At 35.0% G+C, this 16,646-nt stretch overlaps 1 protein-coding gene across 4 annotated transcripts in view; it reads left to right on the plus strand.

The window, feature by feature from the left end:
- Nucleotides 1–16,646, plus strand: part of AP3B1 (adaptor related protein complex 3 subunit beta 1) — a 294,984-nt gene that overhangs the window by 131,396 nt on the left and 146,942 nt on the right. For all 4 annotated transcript variants that reach the window (XM_050795644.1, XM_050795645.1, XM_050795646.1 and 1 more), the window contains exons 12-14: nucleotides 1,436–1,498; nucleotides 4,270–4,402; nucleotides 10,925–11,034. In XM_050795644.1, the coding sequence (XP_050651601.1) occupies nucleotides 1,436–1,498; nucleotides 4,270–4,402; nucleotides 10,925–11,034 (306 nt within the window). The remainder of the gene's footprint in view (nucleotides 1–1,435; nucleotides 1,499–4,269; nucleotides 4,403–10,924; nucleotides 11,035–16,646) is intronic.

Below are 16,646 nucleotides of genomic sequence, written 5' to 3' on the forward strand. Positions count from 1 at the left end.
TGTTTTTTTCTTGCTGATTTCTTTGTGTTCTTTGTAGATTCTGGATATTAGTCCTTTGTCATATGTATAGACTGTGAAGATTTTCTTCCACTCTGTGGGTTGTCTGTTAACTCTGCTGATTATTTCTTATGCTGTGCAGAAGCTTTCTAGTTTAATTAAGCCCCATCTATTTATCTTTGTTTTTGTTGCATTTGTTATTGGATTTGGGTCATGAAGTCTTTGCCTAAGCCAGTGTCTAGAAGGGTTTTTCCAATGTTATCTTCTAGAATCTTTATGGTTTCAGGTCTTAGATTTAAGTCTTTGATCCATCTTGAGTTGAATTTTATATAAGATGAGAGATGAGGATCCAGTTTCATTCTTCTACGTGTGGCTTACCAATTATCCTGGCACCATTTGTTGAATAGGGTATCCTTTCCCCATTTTGTGTTTCTGTTTGCCTTGTCAAAAATCAGTTGGGGCTATAAATATTTGGCTTTTTGGCTTTATTTAATGTAATTACTGATATGAATGTATTTATGTTCACATCTTGATTTGCTTCTGTTCGTCTCTTCTGTTTTTTTGTGATTTTCTTAAGACTAAATATTTTTTATTAGTAAAATTTTTTTTTCACAAGCCCATTGGAGATTACACATTGTTTATATCTATAAATCCAGAAGAGGGAATTAAAATGTCTGAGTATATGGGATGGTAGATTATAGGAGAACAAATCAAAAGAATTAATTGCTATCTGGAAAACAGATGTATTAACATGGAGGGCAAATTGTTTTCTAACTTTGCTAAAAGACAAAAGCCAAACTGGCAGAACTGCTTAGGTTAATTAGATATAAATTGTAAGTTTGCATTGAGCAAACAGTTAGTGAAGATGTAGGATTCTCCTTTTCCAAATTATTTTCAAAGAACTAGGAATTGTCATCAGTTTGTGAACATAAGAAAGTAGACTAAATTGACCTGAAGGGTGTAATGCCTTACCACATTGGCGACAATGTGATTTTGTGTGTGTGTGTGTGTGTGTCAGAATTTGTGTGTGTGTGTGTGTGTGTGTGTCAGAGTTTCACTCTTGTTTCCCAGGCTGGAGTGCAATGGCGCGATCTCGGCTCACTGCAACCTCTGCCTCCTGGGTTCCAGCAATTCTCCTGCCTCAGCCTCCCGAGTAGCTGGGATTATAGGCATGCACCCTCATGCCTGGCGAATTTTGTATTTTTAGTAGAGACGGGGTTTCTCCATGTTGGTCAGGCTGGTCTTGAACTCCTGGCCTCAGGTGATCCGCCTGCCTCGGCTTCCCAAAGTGTTGGCATTACAGGCGTGAGTCACCGTGCCTGGCCGACAATGTGATTTTTAAAAGTGAAATAAACTTTCAATTAAATGCCTATACTCTATTAAATTCATCTTGCTATCATTGTTTTTAAATGTTTACTTCCTCTTTTGTCTTCTACAGCTTGAAATTTTGACAAACTTGGCAAATGAAGCCAACATATCAACTCTTCTTCGAGAATTTCAGGTTTGTGTACAGTGCTAATTATAAAAAACTTCTAAAACATATGTTCAGTCTTAAATATGCATCTTTTTCTATCTAGAAATAAGTAATTATGTACATAAAATAGTGATTGGTACAAGATTGACAACTAAGAAATTTACAAATTTGTAAGAATAATTACAAATTTATGATTTAAGGAAAACATAGTATTCTCTTTCATATTTTCATAGACTTTGAAGGACTTCGGTTTATAACTCTGTCTTTGTTTGAAATTGCATTTCTGGTAAGAATTTCATCTTTTTGTGCTGCCAACATAAATAATCCTTTCTGTACTCTGTGGTCATGAAAGTGGCTTCATTTCTTACCTGGTTGTTCCTATTTTATTGACCTATCACTATTTTTGACACTACCCCTGTGGCCTCATATATAGCTCAAAAATGTTGTTTATAATTGCCCCACTATGATTTTTTAAATTGCTGTTTTTTATTTTGATTTGTTTTGTTGTACTTTTATGCCGTATAAGAATCTTCCTAGCTGCATTTTCCCCCAAAATATTATTCAAAAACTACTTCATGGACATCATACCGTTTATGATGGAAAGGTCATCTCTGAAACCTTAGTGGTAGAGCACAGCAATAGAAAACTTTACATCAGTATCATGACTTTTACATTCCATTATCTGTTTTCTTAACAAAAATATACCACATACTATGCAGTAATCACAGAGTTTTTCTTTTATCAGCTTCCAACTTTCAGAGATGTATTTTTTACCATAGTTCTCCTATATGCCAGTATTAAATTTCTTCTTGGGTATAAGACACTATGTACACTATTTCTCTTTAGCTATGTGATTTTTAAATTTTTTACAGGAGTAGTAGAATAAATATGGCATGTCCATAATTTATATTTTCATACCTGGATGACTCTACTTTTATGATGTGTATCTTTCTAGACAAATTTCTTAAAAAATTAAGATGTTCTGGAAATGCACTCATTTATATGACAGAAAATATAGTATTTTATGTTCTTATTCAGTAATCTTATAGCTGTAGATCATTGCTTGAATTTGATTTTCACTTCATTCTTATAATGTTATTTATTTAAAGTACTGGTCTTTGTGTTTATTCTTGTTCCTTTCCTGTTGTCCTGTCTAGTCTCTTTGGGTGTCCTCTCACTGTCTACTTTTTGCTTATATCAAGTCTCCTAGGATTGTACGAAGGGAGACTTAGGTAATCTTATGGAATGGGTTGTATAGAGGGCACATACTAGACCTGTTTCAAAATTTTGGTCATCTAGTCTTTTCATTTGATATTGGGATGTTTAATAAGGTCCGTTTTTCAGTCAAACTTTTAAGTATATTTTTTTCATGTATTCATTTTTATCACTCTCTAAATTTGTACCTTCTGTCTATATTTGGTGTTATGCTCATAGTTATACTTTTAGCAACTTTTTGGGTAAAATAGGGAATGTTTCTAAAGATTCATAAGTATATATTTTTAGTTAAGGAAATTAAATTATTCAGGAACACTTTTAAATATAAAAAACTAGGAGAGTTTAATTAATTTATTTCTTCAACATTTAATCACCTTGTGGGTACCATTTTTAGCAGATTTGTATTTTTTTAGATATCTTTAGATTTTCTCCTCCATTCGTTGTTTAGACACCACTTAAATGTATATACTTTTTTTGCATTTTTGATAACCATAGTGTTAAGTCTACATTGTATACTTCTTATTTGAGGTTGGGACTCTTTCTTAAAAATTTCAATTGTTAATGACATTTCAAATTTCATATATATGATATAAAGTATGTATATTTCTGTAAACAGTGGAAGCTTTTGTCATGTAAAAATTAGGAAGGTTCTAACCAAAGTGAAATTCTCTAGGGCTATTATAAATTTTTAAAAGATCTTTCAACTTCCTGTTGTTAAATCAGTGATTTATGTTTAAATTTGTATGTATATAGTGTGTGTGTATATATACACTATATATATAGTGTGTGTATATTATATATAGTGTGTGTGTATATATATAGCGTGTGTGTATATATATATACTATATATGCGTGTGTATACTATATACTATATATATAGTGTATATATATTATATATATACTATATACTATATATATAGTGTGTGTATATATATATTATATATATACACACACACACATATACCCTTTACAGTATATTTTTAAAGCATACTTTTAAAGAAAACTGGTTTCAAAAGTATGGTATTTTATTATAAAGTGAGTATTTGAAGTCTTTATTGAAATACTGTTCATTGTAACTATTATTCTTTTACCACCATTGTGATAGATTTTGAAAGTAAAATGTTTGTAAATAGCCTACTGGTCCCTTTCTTCCTTTTCTCCCAATTCTTAGATTTAGTGTCTCTGAAAAAGTGACCTTTTTTTTCCATAGATTCACAGATGCTGCTGGTAAATGAACTGAAACCTCCAAAGAGAGAGCTCTCATCATCTCTTTCAACCTTGCACTTAAACTAATTGCTGTCTTTGGGTGACTGCTCCTACTATCTGTTTTGCAGTCTCAAGCCACTAGGGCCACAGGTGAATGAGCCTGGCTTGAAAATGTGCTTCGTCTGTAGGCACATTCATTAAGTAAAAAAATCAAAACAAAATGAAATTAATCTACATCATCACTTGGTCCTCATATTGGGCTTATGAGAAGTTTATATATTCCGGAATTCTTACATATTGACGAAATTTAATATAATCAGATTTTTGGTTTACTCGATAATACCAATGTGTAAACTAATTGAAATAATATCTTTTAGACCTATGTGAAAAGCCAGGATAAACAATTTGCAGCAGCCACTATTCAGACTATAGGCAGATGTGCAACCAACATCGTGGAAGTAACTGACACGTGCCTCAATGGCTTGGTCTGTCTGCTGTCCAACAGGGATGGTAAGTTCACAGTTTTATTTTGTTTTCAAGTGATTTATAATTTGAATATTCTTGGCATTATTTCCAAGTTGTAACTTTTTCTAACTTTGCATTTGAGCTTTTCCAGTTATGTCAGTAGTATGGTCACAATAAGTAGCACTTTATCCTTGAAATGCACATAAATATGCATATTCGGGGTTCTTTCTTTTTTTTTTTTTTTTTTTTTTTCGTAAAATAGGCCGTTAACTAGCTGGTAGTATTTGTTTTACTGCAACAGATCTATGAAAATATGTTTTACTTCTTTACAGTTTAATCACCTTGATTGTATCCTTTCCATCTTTTTACTGCATTTTAATGGCATGTAAGTCATGCATAATATTGGTTTACCTGCAGAGGGTGCTAAAAGCAGGCAAATGACTATAACATGGAGAAGTGGCTAGATCAAAAAACATGTTATACCTTCAACATTTTTTTCCTCAGAAATTCACCTAATAATTTTATATTCAAAATTAACTAGATTTAAAAGCCATCAACTTGGAGTAGCTTTATGTTTTTAAGCCAAACAATATCTAAGTGTTTGGTAAAACTGGATAGGTAATATCCAGTAAAATATGTAATCTAGATCCCATATTGTTCTATGGCAAAGCGTCAGTTATTTCTGTGGGTAAGGCTTTAAAATAAGTGGAGCCATTTAGAGAAAGAAAGAAAAGCCAACTTTACCTTTAAAATAATTTTGTTTAAAGGACTTTTATTATAATTACGTATTTAATTAAAAAGACTTTTTAAAGAAAAGCATAATTTTCTTTGTAAAATCATTGAAATTATTTATGGGATTTAAAATATACTTATGTTTATGTCATGTCTAGATATGGACATATATGATATAGCAGCCCATGAGGTAAAACAATAAAATTGATTACATTTTATTTGAAAAATAACTTTTTAGTACAAGAATCCTATAATCCCTAATTACCTTTTCCCACATGTAGCTATCTTTAGAAAACTGTAACATTGTTGAAAGTATTTCTGATGAAAAAAATTAGAACAAACTTTATTCCCAGATAACACTGATTTTTGTTGTGAGCATAAAATTTTAAACTTGTACCTGTAAACTGAAGATATTATGACTAAAGATTTTTCTACCTGTAGTATTAAAACTCCAAATAAATGCCAACCAAAATTATCAAGACAATAGGTTTAAAAATTTTTTTATCTCTACAAAATAGCTAGTGGAGATAGGATGATAAGTGTCATCCACTCTATCTCTTTCTACTTTTAACAATAATCCTTTTATCTCTGTTTCTATGTCACATTTTAAAATGTGACTTTAAAAATGTGTTTTGAAGAAATTTTTCTGTGCCTTTAATAATGACTTTCTATTCGACCAAATAAAATACATACCTTGGGAAAATAACCTTGTACCATTAAAGATTATGAACCAAGATTTGCCACGGCAATTGTTCTTTTACATTTTAGTTGTATACGGAAAGCACTGGAAGTTAGTTAGAACACTGATTAGTTCATTCAAATACAAAATATATTCAAATTTTCTCAATTTTATTTTTTGACTTTTTTTTTCTGATGGAAAATTTCAAGCTTTGGATTTTAAAGCAGTTATTTCTGCTTCAGATTTAATTTCTCAACAAATATTTTTACTGACTTTAAAAGATAAATATTCTACCCCTATATCACTTTTAAGGGAAGACTAGATTGTTTTATAAATAGAAAATGAAAGACTAATATAATATATACTCCCTCTCTAAAAGTAGAAGGATTTACTATTTTAAATTCTGATATTTTAATGGTTAGGCTTTTGTTTTTTGATAAAACTCTTAACCATGTTTTTTTTTTTTCCCCTGCAGTGAATATTAACAAACTTAAATTGTATTGTCTAGATGATATTTGCATAATCATCATTAGCCCATAATACCTGATTAATTATCTCTGTATCACATATGCTACACTATTTTTTGTAGTTTGGAAGTCTGGCTCAGTAAAAGTGAGAGGTAAAACAAATAAGGAGAATATTTATATCAAAATTAGTCACATAAAAGAAAGTCATAGTATTTTTAACTTTAACATAGCCATCCTGACAATAGAGCCCCTTCCTCTTTGTATTAAAAGATCTACTTTTAGGAATAAATACTGTGAATGAAGACTCAGTTTCTTTAAAATCTGTAAAATCTTCTAAGGCTCTAGGAATCTGTAATTCTTTGATTTTTATATTGAAATGAATACCTCATCATCTCTTCAAATAATGAATCTTTAAACCTCAGGGACATTTGGGCTCAATTGTTTTTATATATGTTTAATATATTTCTCTTGGACTTCTAGTTTTGTGTGTGTGTTGTTAAGAGCCTTTCTAAGCAGACTTGAAGCTTGCCCTAAAACAGTCCATTATTACTCTCTAAGATGAATTTGATAAACCAATTTCTTATAGACCTTTAGTAAGAGAAATCTACATTTTAGTTGACTTAGGTAATTTATTTTAGGTAACATATTAGCAAAATTTACTTTTTTGAATAACCTTATTGCCATCTACTCTAAAAGGAGTGAGGCAGAAGACTGTTTTGTCGAGCCGAGATCACACCACTGCACTCCAGCCTGGGCAACAGAGCGAGACTCCATCTCAAAAAAAAAAAAAAATTCAGTAAGCATTTATTGAAGACTTAAATCAGTTGAGATCTTTAATAAATGTTGAGCATATTAATAGGATATTTATTTAACTTATAAAAGGTTCCTGCCTTTATAGAGCTCATAGTCTATTGGAGGGAGATAGTAATGTAAGACAAATATATTATAGTCTCCCCATATAGTGACCACTTACTCTCTTGCCAGCTATTTGCTTACATGTAGGACTATACCACCTATATTGAATGTTACAGCTATCCTGAGTAAATTACCCAATCTACCTGTGCGCCAGATTCTTCATTTGTAAAATGGGTATGATAGTAGCTGTACTTTTTAGAGTTAGGTCCATTAAGTTTTGTTGAGGACAAGGAGGAAGTTAGGAAATATCTAAAACATAGGATCATTTTGTGCTTCTGATAGAGTAGCACCAACGTGCTGAGGTCTTTGGAAACCAAGAGGTAGCATAAAGGAGAAGCAGAGTGGAATTACCTGAGGGGAATGAGAAGGCACCTGTGGTAGGCAGAATTATTGCACTCCAAAGATGCCCAGAACCTGTGAATATGTTACCTTACATGGAAAAAGAGACTTCGCAGATATGATTAAGTCAAGTTTCTATAGATGGGGAGATTATGTGGATGGACCTAATGTTATCATGTGGGTCTTTATATGGGAAAGAGAGAGGCAGGTCAGTCAGAAGGTCAGGGTAATGTGATTCTTGGAAGAGGTCTTTGAACCAAGGAAAGTGGGCATGCTTGAGAAGTTGGAACGGGGAAGGAACAGATTTCCCCTAGAACTTCCAGAGGGAACACAGCCCTGTTGACAACTTGATGTTAGTCCCATAAGACCTATGTTAGACTTCTGGCTTTAGAACTGTACAATGACAAATTTGCATCGTTTTAAGCCACTATGTTTTTAGTAATCTGTGACAGCAACAATAGGAAACTAATGTAGTTCCTAAAGATAAATGATGCCAAACACATTTTTCAGCCATAGCCGATCCTGCCTCTGCTTGTAGATAATTAAATTATGTGACATTTTTTCTCTTACTTGGGCTAGTTTTGCAATAATGTATTTTTAAAATACAAATTTGTTATACTGTGCATTCTTTAAAACCACACTTACCAAATTTAGCTTTGCATAGTAATCACATAACCATTTATTTTTCTACTAGAGTGTAAGTTTGATGAGGGCAGAATCTAATTCTCATTTACCTTTGCTTTCCTCATAGCACCAAGAGGTAGTCGTTATAGAAGTAATACTTGCCTATAGGCAGGTGTGATGGCTCATGCCGGTAGTCCTAGCATTTGGGAGGCCGAGGTGGGTGGATCACCTGAGGTCAGGAGTTTAAGACCAGTCTGCCCAACGTGGCGAAACCCCATCTCTACTAAAAATACAAAAAATTAGGTGGGTGTGGTGGCAGGTGCCTGTAATCCCAGCTACTTGGGAGGCTGAGGCAGGAGAATTGCTTGAATCCGGGAGGGGGAGGTTGCAGTGAGCCGAGATGGCGCCACTGCACTCCAGCCTGGGCAACAAGAGCAAAACTCTGTCTCAAAAAAAAAAAAAAAAAAAAAAAGTAATACTTGCTTATAATAGCATAGAACATATATAGGTAGAATGTACATCCTAGTTCTGAGTTTGAATTCTAGACAAAGTGATATAATTCCAGTGCATCTCCCTTTCTTCATCTTTAAAATAATAATAATAAGGTACCTACCTTATATTATTGTGAGACGTTAATGAAATATGATGTCGTTTTGTAAACTAAAGCATTAATATTAGTTAGCTTTTAGTTAAATCATACTAGATTTTTTTTTTGTTTTTTCTTTTCTCGCTCTGTCACCCAGGCTGGAGTGCAGTGTTGTGATCACGGCTCCCTTCAGCCTCAACCTTCCTGGGCCCAGGTGATTCTCCTACTTCAGCCTCCTGAATAGCTGGTACTATAGGCACGTACTATAACTCCTGGCTAATTTTTGTATTTTTTTGTAGACATGGGATTTTCTATGTTGCCCAGGCTGGTCTTGAACTCCTGGGATCAAGCCATCCTCCTGCCTCGGCCTCCCAAAGTGCTGAGCCACTGTGCCTGGTCAATATTAGTTAATTTATTATTCTTATGGATAAATAGGTAAACAGTTTGAAATACATATATTTACTAAGGATTAGAATGATGAATTTTGTTTATATTCTTAAAGGGAGCTGTATAAAAAATGCATTTCAGTGAAACAGTAGGCCGGGCGCGGTGACTCATGCCTGTAATCCCAGCACTTTGGGAGGCAAAGGCAGGTGGATCATGAGGTCAGGAGTTTGAGATCAGCCTGACCAACATGGAGAAACCCCATCTCTACTAAAAATAAAAAAAATTAGCCAGGTGTGGTGGTGTGCGCCTGTAATCCCAGCTACTCAGGAGGCTGCGGCAGGAGAATTGCTTGAATCTGGGAGGCGGAGGTTGCAGTGAGCCGAAATTGCGCCATGGCGCTCCAGCCTGGGTGACAGAGCAAGACTCTGTCTCAAAAAAAAAAAAAAAAAAAGAGTAATAGGACACAAATCATGGTATTTCTAATATAGTATTAAAATAAACCTTTGTGTAGTATACACTAGGGGAATTCCTAATAGCCATGAAGCCCTATTAATAAAAATATCAAAATAATAAGTAAAGACAATGTTGATTTATTTCTCTGGCATCACTAGCATTAATAACACATTATATAAGATTCATTTCATAAGGTCAGGTTCTCAGATGAGTTATAGTACATTTCTTTACCAGTACCACCAAAAAGAAACTGGACCAATGATTGGCCAGTTTAGTGTGATAACTCAATCCCGTAATCCCAGTTTGAGGATTTGCTTCCTATCCACATCTAGTAGCAGTTACTATATTAGTTAAGGCTGTGGCAAGAAACAGATGGCACACTTAAAAGGGATGATTGAAGCGAATTTAGTGAATGAACTATTTGTAAACTGTGGGCAGGATTAAGGGAAACCAACAAGATATAATGTAACACCCTAGAGCTGACAGGCTATCAATCGTGGGAGGCCTTTACCATACCTCAGATTAAAGGGAAGGGGTGTGAGGAGCAGAAGCAGTTACCAGACCCTGCAGAAGAGAGGCACTTGCAGTACCTTGAGTAGGGGATTGCATGTGATACCAGGTAGAGGAGGCTGGCAGAGTAGGGATCCAGGATAATAAATATCTCCTCCCTCCCCCAACTCCTGCTGAAGCTTTCTGTTGGCTAAACACAGCTGTAAGCCAGGACCAAGGGAGTCTGGTTGAGGCAGACTACAGGTGGGCCTCTTCAGGCACAGTGCTAGGGAAAGAAAGGCAGAGTGGACTTCATAGAACAAATAGAAACAATCCAGCTCACAATCCCATTCTTTCTGGTTTCACACTCCATGCTATTTCTACAGTAACGTCTTTCCTACTACCACTCATCTTTACTACTCACTTTTCTGGACATTTCGCTTAAGAAAATTGTTTTCTAGTGTTTTAGTTTCCTGTTTTCTGCAGAATAGGGAAAATGTTGTTTAGATTGTAGATAATTGATTTCAACTATATAATTTATAGGAATCAAAGAGCAGTATTTGAGGACCTGGTTAAAAGCCAAAGACATAGAACACTATGGTGGGCAGCATAATCCAACCTCTCTTGCTTTCTTGATCTAAAGATGCAGAGATAGGGAACTACAGAAGCTAGGAGACAGCAACAGAGGTTAGAAATTAAAGTTAACTCTTCTAGTTGAGACAGATGTTCACACCTCAGATTTGGAAGTGCACTCAGGGCGGTTATACTTTTCACATAGTCTTTTAAGGCATGTATTAAATAGAATGTCTTTCTAATTTAAGTTTACATTTTACCAAGCATATTGCATTTGAATTGAATTATACATATTTAGTATGAATAATTTCTGTCTTTTTCAGAAATAGTTGTTGCTGAAAGTGTGGTTGTTATAAAGAAATTACTGCAAATGCAACCTGTTCAACATGGTGAAATTATTAAACATATGGCCAAACTCTTGGACAGTATCACTGTGAGTATCAGTTAAGAGAAGTTTGCTGAATTTTGTTCAGTAAGTTGTAGTTTTGTTAAAGTAAATGGTCAGCCTAAAGGTAATGGTTAGGAGAGCTGAACTGTCCGGATTCCAATTCTGAGATTCTCAGATTTCTTGCTGTCATAGGAGGGAATTACAAATCTGAATAGGGGGAAGGATAGAATGAGCCTCGTGGTATTAGACTGGAATTGGAGATAGCAGTGTGGGTTTTATGTATCAATAGCTAGATGTTGGATGCGTGTATATGCATGTTCATGTGTCATACATGAAGTGAATATAGAAACATCTCTTTCCCAGAGCTGTCCTTTGAGAGGAGTTAGAAACAATACCAGTGAGCATACTTTGTGCACAAATTTGGTTTTTTTAAATTGAGACATAATTTTATACTATAAAATTTACTCTTTTGAAGTGTATCATTGGTTTTTGATCACTTCCAAGTTTTGCAACCATCACCAGTATGTAATTGCAGGACATTTTCATCACCCCTTAAAAAAAATTCCATAGCTGAGACTGCCCAGTCTCCCTTCACTCTATCCCCTGGCCACTACTAATCTACTTTTTTATCTTTATGGATTTGCCTTTTCTGGACTATATGTAGCCTTTTGTTTCTGGCATCTTTCACTTAGCATGTTTTCAGGGTTCATGTATGTTTTTGAATATAGTACTTCATTCCTTTATATGCTAGATCTTAGTTTTTAAATACAAATCTTGAAGGGTGGAGCAAGATCGCCAAATAGAGGGCTGCACTGATTGTCGCCCCTGCAGGAACACAAAATTTTAGCAACTAATTGCACACAAAAAAGCACCATCATAACCAAAAATCAGGTGGGCAATCACAGAATCTGGTTTTAACTTCATATTGCTGAAAGAGGCACTGAAGAGGGTAGGAAAGACAGTCTTGAATTGCCAGTGCCTCTGCTCTCCCATCCCCTGGCAGCAGCAGTGTGGCATGGAGAATCTCTGCACTTGGTGGGGGGAGCGCACAATGATTGGGAAGAGAACAAAGGAAGAGAACAAGAGTCTCTGCCTGGTAATCTAGAGAGTTCTCCCAGATTTATCCAAGCCCACCAAGGCAGTACCTCTACCAGTCTGCAAGAACCACAACATTATTGGGCTTGAGGCCCAAGTCCCTTTGAATAACCTGGAAAGCCTTCCCAAGTAAGATAAGCACAAATAAGCCCAGACTATAAAGACTACAATAAATACCTAACTTCAATGCCTGGAAACTGATGAACATCTGTAAGCATCAAGACCATCCAGGAAAATATCACCTCACCAAACAAACTACATAAGGCATCAGGGGCCAATACTAGAGAAACAGAGAGATATGTGACCCTTCAGACACATAATTCAAAATAGCTATCTTGAGAAAACTCAAATTCAAGATAACACAGAGAAGGAATGTAGAATTCTATCTGATAAATTTAACAGAGATTGAAATAGTTAAAAAGAATCAAGCAGAAATTCTAGAATTGAAAAATGCAGTTGATACACTGAAGAATGCATCCGAGTCTCTTAGTGGCAGAATTGATCCAGAAGAGGAATTAATGAGCTTGAAGACAGGCTCTTTGGAAATACACAGTCAGAGGAGACAAAAGAAAAAAGAAAAGAATGAAGCACACCTATAAGATCTAGAAAATAGTCTCAAAAGGGCAAATCTAAGAGATACTGGCCTTACAGAGGAAGTAGAGAAAGGGATAGGGATGGAAAGTTTATTCAGTGGAATAATATCAGAGAACTTCCCAAACCTAGAGAAAGATGTCAGCATTGAAGTACAAGAAGGTTATAGAACATCAAGCCAATTTAACCCAACGAAGCCTACCTTGAGACATTTAATAATCAGACTCCCAAAGGTCAAGGATAAAGAAAGGATCCTAAAAGCAGTAAGAGAAAAGAAACAACATGTGATTGAACTCTAATACATGTAGCAGCAGACTTTTCAGTGGAAACTTTACAGGCCAGGAGAGAGTGGCATGACACAAAGTGAGGAAGGAAAACGACTTTTACCCTAGAATAGTATATCCAGTGAAAATATCCTTCAAATATGAAGGAAAAATAAAGACTTTCCCAGACAAACAAAAGCTGAGGGATTTCATTAACAACAGACCTAGACCTGTCCTATAAGAAATGCTAAAGGTAGCTCTTCAATCTGAAAGAAGAGGATGATAGTAAGCAAGAAGAAATCATTCAAGAAGAAATTTTAAGAAGGCACAAAATTCACTGGTAATAGTATGTACACAGAAAAGCAGAATATTGTAACACTAGAATTGTGTGTAAAGTACTCATGTCTTGAGTAGAAAGACTAAAACATGAACTGATTAAACATAATTATAACAACTTTTCAAGACATGGACAGTGCAATAAGCCATAAGTAGAAACAACAAAAAGTGAAAAAGCAGGGTAGAATTTTTATTAGTTTTCTTTTTGCTTGATGATATATGCAATCAGTGTTGTCATCAATTTAAAATAATGGATTATATTAATAAAACAGTGTATGCAAGTTTCATTGTAACCTCTAATCTAAAAACGTAAAATGGATACACAAAAAATAAAAAACAAGAAATTAAATCATACCACCAGAGAAAACCACCTTCATTAAAAGGAAAACAGGAAGAAAAGATGGAAGCAAGAGAACACAAAACAACTAGAAAACAAGTAACAAAATGGCAGGAGTAAGTTCTTACTTATCAATAATAACATTGAATGTAAATGGACTAAACTCTCCAATCAAAAGACATAGAGTAACTGCATGGATAAACAAGACCTACTGATCTGATGCCTACAAGAAACACACTTCACCTATAAAAATAGACGTAGACTGAAAAGGATGGAAAAAGACATTCCATGTTGGTAGAAACCGAAAAAGAACAGGCGTTGCTATACTTATATCAGACAAAATGTCTGTCTCTTCCTACACTTACAAAAGACAAGAAGTGTAGGATGAGACAAAGAAGGTCATTATTTAATGCTAAAGAGTCATTTCAGCAAGAGGATGTAACGACTTTAAATATATATGCACCCAACACTGGAGCACCCAGATATATAAAGCAAATGTTATGAGAGAGAAAGACAAAGGTAGACCTCAATATCATAATAGCTGGATATTTCAACACTCCACTTTCAGCATTGGACAGATCTTCCAGACAGAAAACCAGCAAAGAAGCATTGGACTTAATTTGTACTATGCATCAAATGGATCTAACAGATACATACAGAAAATTTCATCCAAGAGCTGCAGAATACACATTCTTTTTATCAGCACATGAATCATTCTTAAGGATAGAGCATATGTTAGGTCACAAAACAAGTCTTAAAACATTAAAAAAAAAAAAATCAAGCATCTTCTCTGACCAGAGTGGAATAAAACTAGAAATCTAAAACAAGGGGAATTTTCAAACAATATAAACATGGAAATTAAACAATATGCTCCTGAATGACCAGTGGGTCAAGGAAGAAATTAAAAAGGACATTGAAAAATTTCTTGAAACATGATGATGGAAACACAACATACTAAACCCTACGGGATACAACAAAAACAGTACGCAAAGAGAGGTTTATAGCTATAAGAGCCTAATCAAAAAAGAAGAAAAACTTCAAATAAATAATAAATAACTTAATGATGTATCTTTTAAAAAATTTTTTATTATACTTTAGGTTCTAAGGTACATGTGCACAACGTGCAGGTTTGTTACATATGTGTACATGTGCCATGTTGGTGTGCTGTACCCATTAACTCGTCATTTACATTAGGTATATCTCCTAATACTATCCCAACCCCTTCCTCCCACCACACGACAGGCCCCGGTGTGTGATGTTCCCCATCCTGTGTCCAAGTGTTCTCATTGTTCAGTTCCCACCTATGAGGGAGAACACATGGTGTTTGGTTTTCTGTTCTTGTGATAGTTTGTTGAGAATGATGGTTTCCAGCTGCATCCATGTCCCTACAAAGGACATGAACTCATCCTTTTTTGTGGCTGCATAGTATTCCATGGTGTATATGTGCCACATTTTCTTAGTCCAGTCTGTCAGTGATGGACATTTGGGTTGGTTCCAAGTCTTTGCTATTGTGAATAGTGCTGCAGTAAACATACGTGTGCATGTGTCTTTATAGCAGCATGATTTATAATCCTTTGGGTATATACCCACTAATGGGATGGCTGGGTCAAATGGTATTTCTAGTTCTAGATCCTTGAGGAATCGCCACACTGTCTTCCACAATGGTTGAACTAGTTTACAGTCCCACCAACAGTGTAAAAGTGTTTCTTTTTCTCCACATCCTCTCCAGCACCTGTTGTTTCCTGACTTTTTAATGATCACCATTCTAACTGCTGTGAAATGATATCTCATTGTAATTTTGATTTGCATTTCTCTGATGACCAATGATGATGAGCATTTTTTTCATGTGTCTGTTGGCTACATAAATGTCTTCTTTTGAGAAGTGTCTGTTCATATCCTTTGCCCACTTTTTGATGGGGTTGTTTGTTTTTTCCTTGCAAATTTGTTTGAGTTCTTTGTAGGTTCTGAATATTAGCCCTTTGTCAGATGAGTAGATTGCAAAAATGTTCTCCCATTCTGTAGGTTGCCTGTTCACTCTGAAGGAGGTTTCTTTTGCCATGCACAAGCTCTTTAGTTTAATTAGATCCCATTTGTCAATTTTGACTTTTGTTGCTGTTGCTTTTGGTGTTTTAGACATGAGGTCCTTGCCCATGCCAGTGTTCTGAATGGTATTGCCTAGGTTTTCTTCTAGGGTTTTTATGATTTTAGCTCTAACATTTAAGTCTCTAATCCATCTTGAATTAATTTTCATATAAAGTGTAAGGAAGGGATCCAGTTGCAGCTTTCTACGTGTGGCTAGCCAGGTTTCCCAGCACCATTTATTAAATAGGGAATCCTTTCCCCACTTCTTGTTTTTGTCAGGTTTGTCAAAGATCAGATGGTTGTAGATGTGTCGTATTATTTCTGAGGGCTGTATTCTGTTCCATTGGTCTATATCTCTGTTTTGGTACCAGTACCATGCTGTTTTGGTTACTGTAGCCTTGTAGTATAGTTTGAAGTCAAGTGGAGTGATGCCTCCAGCTTTGTTCTTTTTGCTTAGGATTCTCTTGGAAATGCAGACTCTTTTTTGGTTCCGTATGAACTTTAAAGTAGTTTTTTCCAATTCTGTGAAGAAAGTCATTGGTAGCTTAATGGGGATGGCATTGAATCTATAAATTACCTTGGGCAGTATGGCCATTTTCATGATATTGATTCTTCCTATCCATGAGCATGGAATGTTCTTCCATTTGTTTGTGTCCTCTTTCATTTCCTTGAGCAGTGGTTTGTAATTCTCCTTGAAGAGGTCCTTCACATCCCTTGTAAGTTGGATTCCTAGGTATTTTATTCTCTTTGAAGCAATTGTGAATGGGAGTTCATTCATGATTTGGCTCTCTGTTTGTCTGTTATTGGTGTATAAAAATGCTTATGATCTTTGCACATTGATTTTGTATCCTGAGACTGAAGTTGCTTATCAGCTTAAGGAGATTTTGGGCTGAGACGATGGGGTTTTCTAAATATACAATCATGTAATCTGCAAACAGGGATAATTTGAATTC

The sequence above is a fragment of the Macaca thibetana genome, chromosome 6 (assembly GCF_024542745.1).
Source record: "Macaca thibetana thibetana isolate TM-01 chromosome 6, ASM2454274v1, whole genome shotgun sequence".
In the NCBI taxonomy this organism is placed as follows: domain Eukaryota; kingdom Metazoa; phylum Chordata; class Mammalia; order Primates; family Cercopithecidae; genus Macaca; species Macaca thibetana.